The 12,714-nt window shown below is 43.7% G+C and overlaps 1 protein-coding gene across 3 annotated transcripts in view; it reads left to right on the top strand.

Annotated features, from left to right (window-relative positions):
• LOC129368436 (peripheral-type benzodiazepine receptor-associated protein 1) overlaps positions 1–11,352 on the top strand; it is a 59,700-nt gene extending 48,348 nt beyond the window's left edge. Inside the window, exons 26-35 of one of the 3 annotated variants that reach the window (XM_055043401.1) lie at positions 202–301; positions 1,829–1,965; positions 2,601–2,769; positions 3,480–3,548; positions 5,164–5,241; positions 6,515–6,630; positions 6,720–6,791; positions 7,122–7,244; positions 7,826–8,096; positions 10,190–11,352. In XM_055043401.1, the coding sequence (XP_054899376.1) occupies positions 202–301; positions 1,829–1,965; positions 2,601–2,769; positions 3,480–3,548; positions 5,164–5,241; positions 6,515–6,630; positions 6,720–6,791; positions 7,122–7,244; positions 7,826–8,096; positions 10,190–10,242 (1,188 nt within the window). In that variant the 3' untranslated portion in view covers positions 10,243–11,352. Of the gene's footprint in view, positions 1–201; positions 302–1,828; positions 1,966–2,600; positions 2,770–3,479; positions 3,549–5,163; positions 5,242–6,514; positions 6,631–6,719; positions 6,792–7,121; positions 7,245–7,825 lie in introns of all 3 variants that reach the window. The other 2 variants (XM_055043403.1, XM_055043402.1) reach the window with 2 other exon arrangements.
• The last annotated feature ends 1,362 nt before the right edge of the window (positions 11,353–12,714 follow it).

Raw genomic sequence — 12,714 nt, 5'->3', positions numbered from 1 at the left:
AAAGTGCGGTGCTGGAAAAGTTTGAAAACGTACCTTGAAAATGCTTGGAAAGTGCTTGAATATTGCTGTGAGAAAAGCATATGAACCCTGTACCAGTAACCAACCTGCCCCTTGTGCTAACTTAAAACAAGACAGGTTTGTGTGCTGAATTTTACTTCCTCATATATATATTTTTTTGTTGTTGTTTTCTGTTTTGAACAGGAGCCCGGTCAGATCCCTCCAGCTGTGGCGGGCCCTTCCAGAGGTGGCCAGGCAGAGCTCTCTTCCAGACCAATGAGCTCCCACACCAAGCAGCACAAAGGTCAGCAGCTCCTCCCTCCTTTCTGGGTTCAGTGGAAGTGTGTGGAGAGAGCCTGACATGCTAGTGGTTTCAGCTGGCAAGCCTCCCCCTCTCTCACATGAAGGTTGTCGGATTAGTACCTTGTGCATCAAGGGAGGGAGGGTGGCGTTGCGGAGAAGAAGGTGCTGTGGAGATTGCTAAGCTGAGAACCAGCTTAAGCCAAAGTGGCTTGTCATGACAGGAGGAAGTGACAGACATTAAAATAGTAACCTTGATAAACCAGCAAAGAAGCTGCCTGTGTTAGAGATGTGCAACACCCCTCCCCTCCACTGCATTTCCGTCACTCTCTTCTCAATCAGTCTGAAACCTGACCTTTCCTGGTTCATGTTTATTTTACACATGTACAGATAGAGGAAGGGAGCAGAGAGAAGTTCTGCCCTTGTAGCTCAGAGATCAGTAAGGATGTGAAAGTGTGCGAGTAGTCTGCTTGTGATTCTTGCCTCAATACTGAGACGAGTTCAGCTTAAAGCTGTTAGTTTCTCTTTCGCCGCCACGCTGATGTCTTGCGCTCCTTTTTATTCTCAGTATACTCGGCATTGCTAAAATAAGCAACTTTTTTGCATCATCTGTGGCATCTTGAGCAACAAGCGCTTGTCTGTGGAGGCGTTTTTTCTTTTTTCTTTTACAGTGCAGGCTACAGTGTGAATAATTGACTTTTGGTTTGGGTCAAACACTGTTTGCTCTGATGCGCGGCTGCAGATCAGGAACAAGTGCACGTTTGTCGAAAGGCTCACACAGCTTAGGATCAGTGGTTTAGCTTGATTACCTTTTTTAAGGACAAGTGCTGGGCCAATTTGGCTCGTAGCAGCGTCGCGGTTAGCTGGTGGGGGAGGTGCACAAACGCTCAGTGAAACTAAGCAATGTTAACATGCAGGGGCCTCTCAATAACTTAGAATATCATCCGTAATGTATTATGTATTAATTCGTTACGCATTTATTCTAACTGAGGTCAAGATTTTAATGTTGAATAATTAATTACATAGAATTTATTGCATGTAAATTTTGACACAAATGGAGTGTTTTGTCACCTGATAATCCAGAAGACTGTCTCACACGACCCAAACACTTTCAAAAACCTGTTCTCCTCCTCGCCTGTGGTGGCGCTACAACAAGAACCACTGAAGGAAATAACTTAAACGCCTCTGAAGAAGACAGGAGCCTAACTTCCTTCTTCACAAAATGTAAACAAAAATGGAGTGGCTTGAGATTTTACCAGCTGTAGGATTTCTCATTTTTTCCCCTCGTGTGTTGTGGTACAATTTTAAAATAACCTAGGCTTAAGAGAATCCATCAGAAGTGTAGCTATCACAGTATCTGCTAATGCGTTAGAGCAAATGAGGATGGAACATAACATGTTATTAGCAGATATGTCTATCTATGTTTAACTGAGGGGAGGTACAGCAGTGAATTGAAACGGACTTTATGTGCAGATCATATTTTTAATGTCGGTAATTCTTAATTTAGCCCGTGACGACTGTGTTCCTGCAGGTGAATCTCCAAAAATAAAAGGCGACGGCGGCGTTCGCATCTTTGTGGCGCTTTTTCCATACGATCCCGTCACCATGTCTCCTAATCCTGATGCTGCAGAGGAGGAGCTTCCCTTTAGCGAAGGACAGATCATCAAAGTAAGTGCAGCTTCCTCAGACCCTCCTGAGCTTTTAAAGGGGCGGTATTATGTAAGATTGACTTTTTTTTAGCTTTACATTGTGTTATAATGCTCCCTCATCAAAAACATACCTGAAGTGTTACTCTGATTCTTTTGTTCATGTTTGAGAAATATTTTGATCTCCCGTGACAACCATTCAGCTAAGCTGCAGTTTCCAAGCTTCTAAGCTGAAGGAGCTCCCCCCTCCCAGCTCCTTCAGACTAGCCAGCAGCATTTAGCAAACACCTGTCGGAACTGCACTTCTGCAGCCCTGATTATACGAGCTACTTCTCATTGCGTCATTGGATTAAAAGTTAAAGGGTTAATAAAGGAGCGACTTAATTGTAGTCGCAACTTTATTGTAATGTCTTCTCAAATGCGCCGTTTCAGGAAGAGCAAGAGTTTCTTAAAGAGACAGATACCCAATTTCAAAGCATCAAATTCTGAAGTCATATTTAACACATTTAGCATTTCTATAACAACTGAAGGTAACATAGTTACTTGATTTGGTTACATAATCCCACTGTGCCCCCACAAAACATATGATACTCTGCCTTTAAATAAAGCCTGATGTCGAAAGTTGCAGCGGATCTTCTGTCTCTCTCTTCATCCCAGGTTTATGGAGAGAAAGACGCGGACGGGTTTTACCGGGGGGAGTCAGGTGGCCGTCTGGGCTACGTCCCGTGTAACATGGTGTCTGAGATCCAGGTGGAGGACGAGGAGACCCAGCAGCAGCTGCTGCAGCAGGGCTTCCTGTCCACGGCTACCTCTATGGAGAAGATCGGTATGTGACGACGTGCTCAAGTCCTACTTCATGACTGTCGCATTGTAATGTGTCTACTGTAATAATGTTTCATAAAGTCACTGCTTTCCATGTTGAAGTGGTAAGTGAAAATGGCTGCTCAGAAGAAAGAAAATCTGGCGCCATGTTTTGATTTATTTTTTTGACCTAGATTTTAGCGACTGGAATATTTTCTTGTGGTGTAATAATTTTACTTCATAAAAGAAACTAAAATCACGGATTTTTCGGAATGGAGGAAAAACAAGCTCCATGTAGTCTGTGGCCTTCTGTCTCTCCCGGCGCCATAAGGAGACTTCATAATATCAGCTGAGCTAACTGAACAAAATCTGTGTTCCCTGTTTCTGCAGGCATGTGAAAAGTAAAATGAGTCAGTGTTTGTCTGTGGTGAATGGTGGAAAGAAAACCAGCACAACTCAAGCTAACACTTTGCTTCTGTTTCCTGCTTTCTACCCAGAGCCGTACTTGCAGATTATAGTTTTTTTTTTAACCTTTTCACTTCCACTTGTTCTCACTGCTGTGTTCTGCTGCTTGTCACAGTCTACGTGGCTCTTCGCTGGCTCCTCATCGTCAGCTTCGTCTGGGCTGCTCTTCTAAAACATCTGTCTTTCCTGTGTTTTTTTTTTTCTTTCTTATTTATTTATTGTTATCATTTCGTTTCTTTTATTGTTTCTGGCCTCTAAAACTTCATTAAGGCACTCGCACATATGCACAGCTTCCGCGTCGCCCTGTTCCACCGCCGAAACCGAGACGATCCAAGAAAGGTGTGTCTCGCTGCTGATTGCGGCTTCCACCCCTCCTTTCTTCTTCTCTCTCTGGTTTGCTTCTTTCTGTCTTCTTCACATTTGTCTCATTTCCTTCAGTGGCTGATTCACTCAGCCACTGCAAGGGATTTAAAAAAAGAAGAGAAACGGCTAAAATGGCCATAAAATTTATGCATCTTCCCAACATTTAGGGCATATATTATTATTCTTCCCCTGATTTCTTTTCTCAGTCATGTGATACGACTGACACAGGATGTCACATGCTGTTGCTGATTAACCAATAAGTCCCCAGAACATTTCATTTGTCCTGCTCCTCTGCTGTAAATCAATGTCATTATCACCGATTGAAACATTTGTGCTCTGTGATCTCCACCCGTAACTTTGTGTCGACACACTCTCACATCTTTTGTGGCCAGCTTCACACAGACAACGTAGCATGTAGCGCGACACGATTCCATCACGCCATATGCCACGTGATATAAAAGTGTACGCACTGGCTGCCTGTCACGGCTGCATCGAACTTCTGTCGGGATTTTATGTGATGGACCAACACAAAAGTAGTTTCTCTCCATGAGCAACTGAGGTGGCATCATCATGAAGTGGAGATGCTATTCTAGGCGCAGCAATTCACGTTTATTTGTTTAGAACATGTCAGCACTTCAAAGTTCTTTATATCGTAACAAAAAACATCATGCAGCAACCGATTAATGAACAGCAATAAGGATTAATTTGTCAAATTCCTTAAGCAAGAACATCAGAAACTATACATCAAGTGTATAAATCAATTATCTAGTTATTGTAAGTTATTGTAAGTCAAAAGGAACTTAGTGGTTCAGCAGCTTTACCGTTTTCTAGAGGTTTGTTCCAGATTGGTGCTGCATAGAAGCTGAATTCTACTTCTCCATGTTTGGTTTTGGCAATCCAGAGCCAAACCAGAAGACCTGAGTGGTCTGAATGGTTCTGGTTGTACGGTTCTGTTGCTACAACGGCAGCAGATCTTTAGTGTGTTTCAGAACTAAACCGTTCAGTGATTTATAAACTGTCAACGGTCTTTTACAGTCTGTTGTCTGAGCAGCAGGAAGCCAGTGATGGACTGAATGGCATATTCAAAGTCCAGACCTAAATCCAATAGAGAATCCATGGTGAGCCCTGCTGCTTCCACTCCATCCAAACAGAGAGAACTTGAACGACTTTGAAGGAAGAATGGGGGAAAAATGTCAGTCTTGAGAAGTGCAAGGCTGATGGAGAAATAACCCAAAGACCTGCAGCTGTAAATACGGGAAATCCTGTGAAATTCACTCAGAGGATCTGTATATAAATACCTTCCACAATTTTCTGATATTGTAAAAGAATATGAAAATCATCTTCAAATATCCTTTTCCTTCCACTTTGCAGTTTTTGCACCTTTTAGTGTCAGACTGTCTCATAACAATCCATGACTGAACCAGAACTAAAGAGAAGTTAATAGCATTCAACCAAGCATTTGGCTGCTTGTGTCCTTTAACTCTCTGTGTGAAGCTGGTGTGACTTCAAACTGCACCAATCTCACTCAGTCCCTCAAAATGATTGAGTAGTGTTGCTTATGTTTTCTCCCCCTCGCCTCATGTTTTTCCAGTGGAGTCTGCAGCGCTCTGGGAGGAGAGCATAGACTCCTCCAGTCAAGGTTTGTCGTCAGCTCCGGTGTGCCTGCATGGTGAGACGGCGTTTCAGCGCGCGCTGCATGCTTTACCTGCGATTGTTTGTTTTTTAACATTTTCTGCTTAGTGTAATGCCACTATTTTAGCAGCTTAAACTGCAACGCTCAGATTCGCCCATTTTTATTATAGGTTGCCTGATTGTGACATTCACAAAATACAAAGCATGTTTAGCAAACAGCAGTTTTCAGCTTCTGAAAGCAATCTTAGCAGTAAGATGATCAACTAGGGCTGCACGGTGAAGCAGTTAGTAGCCTGGGGTGTTTCTCTGCGTGGAGTTTGCCTGCCTGGGTTCTCTCTGGGTACTCTGGCTTCCTCCAGAAGGAGGGGTAGGTTAATTAGTCTGGTAATCACAGTGTCCAAGTGTCCTTAAAAAGTTTTAAATTTATAAATCTGAAATAAAGGTCTTGAACAGACTTAAAAATGTAAGTTAATCACGACTTTAATTTTGTCGTGGTTATATAGATTTTTTTTTCTATCGAGACTTTCTTTCGTAACGGACAAAGGTTTGAGTTGTGTGAAGACGTCATTGCTCACTGGATTCTGTGTCCCCGGGGTGTTAAGTCCGCTAATGCTTGCTAGCTAGCTAGCTCTTTTGCGTCTATCATGCGAATCTGTCAGCAGTTGGCTGGACGAAGTTCGCCTTCGCCATGTCAGTCTTGAGAAGTGCAAGGCTGATGGAGAAATAACCCAAAGACCGACTCGATTCTGTTGCCAACCCACATAATGCCACATGCATTCTGTGCAGCAAAGCTTGGCCCTATCGGAGTTAAGGTTGTATGAGAAGTCCAAATCTGCTGCCACAGAAGATCACAGAAATTTCACTTTCTATAAAGTTCTCAAAATGGTCTTTAAAAAGTCTTAAATGTGAGTTGGTAAAACGTTGGTGAAGACCTGAGCAGGGTTTACTGCACCGCTCACCCAATGACCTCTGCCCTCCACAAACCACCTGGTTCTTAAAGTAAACTAATTCTTCCTATCCCTTCCTTTAATTTCCCAGATTAAGTGGCATGCAACCGTTTCTGCTTGTGTCCACATTCATCGCCTGACAAATGTTCGATTTGACTTTGTCGTAGAAGTAGAAAATTCTAACACCGATTACTAATTTGTTGTTTCTTCCTGGTGTGAATTGTGCAGTGGAGTGAGTTTTCCTCAGCGCAGCATGACGCTGAGAGTCCGACACGAACAAACAGAGCCGCGTGTTTGCGGGCCGACAAACACTTTGCCTGATTCTCTCTGATAACGGCTCTGATTGAACCGTGTGGCCCACAGATCCCAGCCACAGCGCTGCTCCAGGAGCCGCAGGGAAACCGGCCTCCGGGGCTCGAAGGATGGTCGCCATCTTTGACTACGATCCGCGAGAGAGCTCCCCGAACACCGACATAGAGGTTCGACCTGCACGTGAACAGCTGCTTTCCGTGCCACGCGTCTAAAATGTTCAGTAACGGCGAACCCTCTCTGTGAAATCTCCGTTCAGGCTGAGCTGACTTTCAGCGCAGGAGACATCATACACGTGTTTGGTGACATGGACGAAGACGGTTTCTTCTACGTAAGTTTCAAAACTCCCAACTTTGGGAGGCGTCTCTGGCTAACTTGTCAACTTCAGCTCCTCTGGAGCCTGTTGTTGTAAATTAAAAAAAAAATGCAAAAGGAAGGAAGTTGTACAACAGCGAAGAGGATTGTGTAAGCATTTGTGCAAAAGAAAATGTGCAACAGTTCCACTCCAGCTGTAATAATTATAAATAAGACAATTTTATAGTTAAATTAACTTACAGTTGGTCTATGTAGGTACTTTTCTTTGACGGCGTCATAAGAATGAACAGTTAAAAAAAAAAGTGAAGTCTGGCTTTTTAACAGAATCTGTCATCGAATCTTTCAGGGAGAGTTGAACGGACACAGAGGCTTGGTGCCCTCCAACTTCCTGCAGGCCTTCCCAGAAGAACCTCCTCCTCCAGAACCGATCAGTGCCCAACCGGCACCAGAACACAGGAAGGAATTACAGGTACCTCAGTCCATTCGTACATTAGCAAAGATTTCATTTTCATTGCCATCTTTTCAAATCGGTAACGTGAAAAGCCGCCGACTCTTATTGATGCTGGGAAAGTGCACGATTACTTTGTGCTTTTGTTTTCTGCTCTGTCTGATTTTTGCCTGTTGCGTCTCCTCTGTCCTGCATGGCCTCTTGCAGAAGCAAAAACGATCTGTACACTTTGAGACTTGATCGTAAGTGTCTTCAGTTGGTCGGCACCTCCTCTGTAGTTCCTCCCATCCTCCACCTCCGCAAATTACCCCCGGGATAGACAAAGTGTCTCCTCCTCTATCTCTACAAATATCTCTCCTCTGTCTCTCATCTTTCTCTATTTCTCTCTATCTGTGTTTACCTTGCTATCTATTTCTGCCTCGCTTCACATCTATATCTACCTGTGTTTGTCTATCCCTGCCTTGTTCAAAAACACTTGAAAGCCTTTCCTTTTACAGTCTTCCTTTTGAACCTTACTCCCTCCAGACGTACAGTACAAACAGTAAAAAAGACGGTTTACAATCTCCATCTCATCATCTAAAGCTTGGCTTTATCTCTGCTAGGATCCTTGCACCTCCTCTTCAGAGCCGCAAGATTCAGTCCCCTCTGCGCCAAAAGAGGCTTTGCGTCCCCCAGCTGAGCCTTCAAACCCGAACAGGAAGGAGCCGTCGGACCTGCAGCCGCAGCTGGAAGCCGCCGCCGCAAGTCCGACCCCCGACCTGACCCCTGCTCCCGGTCCAGCTGCAGCGGAGGTCCGCTCCTCTCCTCCGGACACCCCAGCTCCCTCAGCGTCGGCCGTGCAGGCCAAGAAGAAGAGAGGCTTTTTCTCCAAAGGCAAGAAACTGTTCAAGAAGCTGGGATCCAGCAAGAAAGAATGAGACTCGGAACACTCGTATCACGTTTAAAGCACTTTTCTCTGTCTGTACTGTCAAGTCTCATGTAATCAATGCTGTTTGCAACTAACTGATGCGTTAACCGTCAGTAATGAAACTTTTGCCTTAGACCAGCGAGTGAACATAGAGGACTCGGCAGTGCAGAACATCCGCTTGCAGCATGTGCGCGTGCATGTTGAGCTGATCCACAAGTATTTATTCTAAATTCTTGCGCTTTGTCAACTTGTCGCAGTGAAACGACGCAGCAATAACATACCAACACGTAGCAATGATTTAGACCTATTTAATGCTGAGCAGTGTCGATTAGAAGACCAGACGCCACCCGGACTGCCAACGGCCGGGTTGGCGTTAGCTTTAGCGCTCATCCGCTGGTGCCACCGTATTTATCCGAAGCCGACAGAAAGAAGCAGCAGTTTTGCTCTTTATTTTTCTGTTGCGGCTGTTTTAAAAATGCACTATCCATCCTGATTGGACGGAGTTATATTATATCTGTTCTCCTCTTACGTTACTTAGTACAAAATCGTATTTATTGTAACTGTTAGCACTGCGCGTGAAGCTGACCGGTGAGCCGAGAGCTGTCATAGGCAGCTGGGCTCTTCTGATTGCCGAGGTTGAATGAATGTGAAAGCATGTCACCATTTCATTCATTTCCCTGGAATCGATGTTAGTAGCCAATATGGGGATTATTGGGTCAGCTTGGCCGAGTCCCACAAGATAAAATCGTTATTTAGTTTCAGTTGGAGCTCGGTTCATCATCAGCCTCTAGGTTCTGTCTATGTGAGCGTAGGTTACAGACGTAGACGGACATTCAGGCCTTGCAGGTACAAAAAGTCCTAAAACAAATTAAGCCTTTATTGCAGTGGCACATTCTCTCACACATACGAAAAAAATATGGAGATCCAAGTTTTAATCTGAGTACTTTACCTCTGTGTTTCCCGTGTGTTATCACCAGATTTTTAAATAAATGAATCTCAAATAGTTTATGATGCCCGGGCATCTGGCAGCTTACCTCACTCACCCTGCATGCGTTTGTGATGGCGGGACGTTCACAAAAAAACAATCAGTTGGTATTTACTCAATTTAAAACTTTTCATTGTGAGGTCACTGCAATAAAATAGATCAAATTTTTTAGAGAGACAGAGAAAAAAATGCCTTTCTCACTCGCAAAAAAAAAAATCCGGATGGCCTGAATGTTTAGGGTGTGTTAGAGAGAAATGGGCAGATCTGCAGTGTCCAGACATCAAGCGTCTGTTGATTATTACTGAAGACTAGCATTCGGTTTCCACTAAAATCTCCAGTTGTTCTTTAAATGAACTGAGAGAGAAGGTGATAGAACCAACTTCTAGAGAAAGATGAACCAAGTTCTCTCTTCCATCACAGTGTAGCGGATGCGGAGGAAACCAGAGCTACTGCTGACGCTTCCTCTACCTTCAATCCACTAACTCACACCGACTCATCCGTCATCCTATTTGCTTAGCATCTCAGTTTTACACTCTACCCACACTTCGTTGTTACAGTTCAACCCTTCTCCACACAGCAAAGGACAGAATGTCATTTGTCGTCAGATGTTAAGAGGTTTATTCTAATTTGAATGTAGCATGCTTTTTTTGTTTTGTTTTTCTTAAATGTTAGCTGTAGCAGGAACATCACTTCCTGGATCTGCTTTGAAGCAGAGCGTTTGCACTGAAGTCTTGTGGTGTCTCTGTACCGTGATGGGCTCCGCAATAAGTTTCTGCTGTCGCCTCCGGCTTGCAGTGTTACAACGTAAATGTTGGTGATTAGCATATGCAGCATGGTTAGCAATGCTGACCAGCTTGACTTTAGCAATACATAATGCCGTGTTAGAGAGTTAGAACCGTGTTGTGTTGTTTGTGTAGGGCTTATTGCAGCTTCGTTAAAGTAAAGCTGTAATTGAAGTGTTTATTTTGAGCGCAGGTGTGCAGAGCAGGCCCGTTTTTTTATTTCTTTTTTGACTTTTTCCCCCCCACTTGTGACGCTCACTCTGATTTTCTCCCCTCTGTCTCTGCTGCGCAGGGCTGCCAGGCGGCTCCTCAGGTTTTTCATCGCTGGGTTCCTTTCGGTGCTGAGGCACCTGTTCATTCTGGCTGTCGTGAAGCTGCAGAATATGCCAAAACGTTAGGTGCTTCGCTTTTTTACAAGAGACACGGAATATTCCCAGCAGTATGATTCACTAGGCTGTTTTTTGTTTGTTTGTTTGTTTTCTGTTTAGGGTTCGCTCTGTGAATGTTTCAATCTCTCCTGGTTTCGTAAAGGGAGCACGACGATGCCAAGAGCAAAACCAGAAAGCGGTTCGTCAAAGACACGTTAGATGTTGAATAGCCGGGATAGATGCAAGCCAGAGGCAGTACTAAATACTTTTTGTTGTTTTGTGTTTTTTTTCTTTCTTCTTCTTCTTCTACTTTTGTGTTTTAACAAGGGGTTGGACGCTCCCGAAAGTTGCCGAAATGTACAGCGGATAGTTGTAATGTGTTAAACGGCCTTTAACGCACCAGTCCGGTCCTCTCGTCTGCTGCCCAGCAACACGAGAGGCCCCTCTGCTGACTGGCTCCGACTGAGACCCATGTAGATAAAGTTTTCTGTTTGGTTTTGATTTTTTATTTATTTATTTTTATTTTTTAGCTCAGATGATCATTTCTAGCCTTACACAAAGACCTTGTTTAGTCTTAATATGTTGTTTACAGGATGTTCGCATGCATGTTCTACCCATGTTCGGCCTTATTTTCATTGCTCTCACATTTCAGTTTTAGGCAGACACGTCTACTGCGTCGACGCCTCAGCGGGAACGAAGCTGTGTGTGTATATACTGTAACGAACCGGTGGGATACGCGTTATAATTTCATTATTTTCATACGTCGCAGAAAATCTTTGTCTCTCCTTGTCTTCATTGTTTGAAACCACTGTAAGATGAACCTTTTTATATATTACTACAATTATTATTATTATTCTTTTTACTACACTTTCTGGAAGCTTATCTGTATTTATTTTGAGAGTTTTTCAGATTTTATTCTGCTCTTTATTTTTTCTTTTTTGTTATTTTTGCATGTCTAAGCAGTGTCGTTGGCAGACTATTACCTAAAACTAGTACAATGAGGACTTCTTGACTTGAAAATGTGGTGAATTATTTCGATATGGATCTTTTTTTTTTTACTGAAATAAAATATGTATATTTTCACAGAAAAAAAACTAAACGCCAGTGTTGTTTGAAAATCACAAAAAAAAAAAAAAACACGTAACACAGGACTTATTTTTTAGATCATCTTTATTATTTTGCAGCGTACAGATTGCGTATCATTTACCATTATCAGTGTATCATTTACATGCTTTGTTTCCAAACAGGTGACAATGGAGGGAACAAAGAGGAGCTCGCTCCGCTCGGCGCCACACTCTGCCCATGTGAACCGACTTGCCGCGACACTCTGGGTAACGTGTGGCCCCCGCGAGACGAAGCAGCTTCCTCTTTTCTTTCGCCGACTTCCTGCGTGACACCGGCGGCCCCTCGGCTCTCCCTGAAGCCAACAGTACACTCATCCATAAAGTAGGAAACACTACACTTTGGCGAGGAGTTTAGTAGTGCTTTCTACTTTATGGATGACTGCACTGTACATCCAAGCGCTCCTCTCCGGTTTTCGGTCCATTTCCACTTCCCACTTCCTCCTCTTCTTCTTCTTCTTCTGCACCTGTAGCCGCTCACGCAGCTGCAAACCGACCGACCTCCCTCCCCCAACTTCTGAAGTCTGCCAGCCTGAAACCTTACGGCTCAACTGCCTCGGTGCGAAACCAGAAGGCGCTCACTTCCTGATTTGTTTCAAAACGTTCGCATGCGTCGCCTACAGCTACAGATAGCTGGTTCGAATGCAAATGAGGCTGCAAAACGCCTCAAACTGCAGAGAAGGCAGAGAGAACGTGGTTAAAAAAAAAAAGTAATCAGCCTCTAAAAAACCCCGCCCGGCGTTTCTCTGATTTACAGCCGTTATAAAGCAAATATCAGAAGAAGCCATCAGAGGAAGCGCTATCTCGAGGAAGCCATTTTGTAAGGCATGAGTAAGCTTTTCTGTCTGAGCCAGTCGCTACGCTTAGAAGTTAAAGTTGGGGTTAAAACATGCTCAAAATATCAGCTCAATGGCTTGAAAGGAAGCTAACTTCATAGATCATGTCGACACATTTAGCTGGGAAATACAAATGTACCAAAGCAAACCGTTTCCGTCTTCAATGCTTTAAGTAAAAAAAAACAAAATTAACTTTAAGACAAATCAGAATCATTTATAAAAAGAAATACAAAACACTTTAAGCAAAAAAAAAAAAAAACAGTTGACAGATAAGGCTGGCAGCGGAGACAGAGTCTCCGCTGTCCATTAGTCAGAATAAAATTAATAAATGGAAAAATAGCGTCATCCCTCATACTTCACCTCACCCTGCTTTTTTGGTAGTTTTGTCGGTCTGCGCTCAAACCGACGGCTGCCCCCGCGCCGCCGACCTCGCAGGTGTCTTCTTGTCTGTCCAAGGAGTGGATGAAGAAGAAGAAGCTCCCTCCTTTTGAA

This window comes from Poeciliopsis prolifica, unplaced genomic scaffold (genome assembly GCF_027474105.1).
Source record: "Poeciliopsis prolifica strain line A6 unplaced genomic scaffold, Auburn_PproV2 SCAFFOLD019, whole genome shotgun sequence".
Lineage (NCBI taxonomy): Eukaryota > Metazoa > Chordata > Actinopteri > Cyprinodontiformes > Poeciliidae > Poeciliopsis > Poeciliopsis prolifica.
The sequence above is the reverse complement of the archived record's forward strand: the minus strand, read 5'-3'. Positions and strand labels throughout refer to the sequence as shown.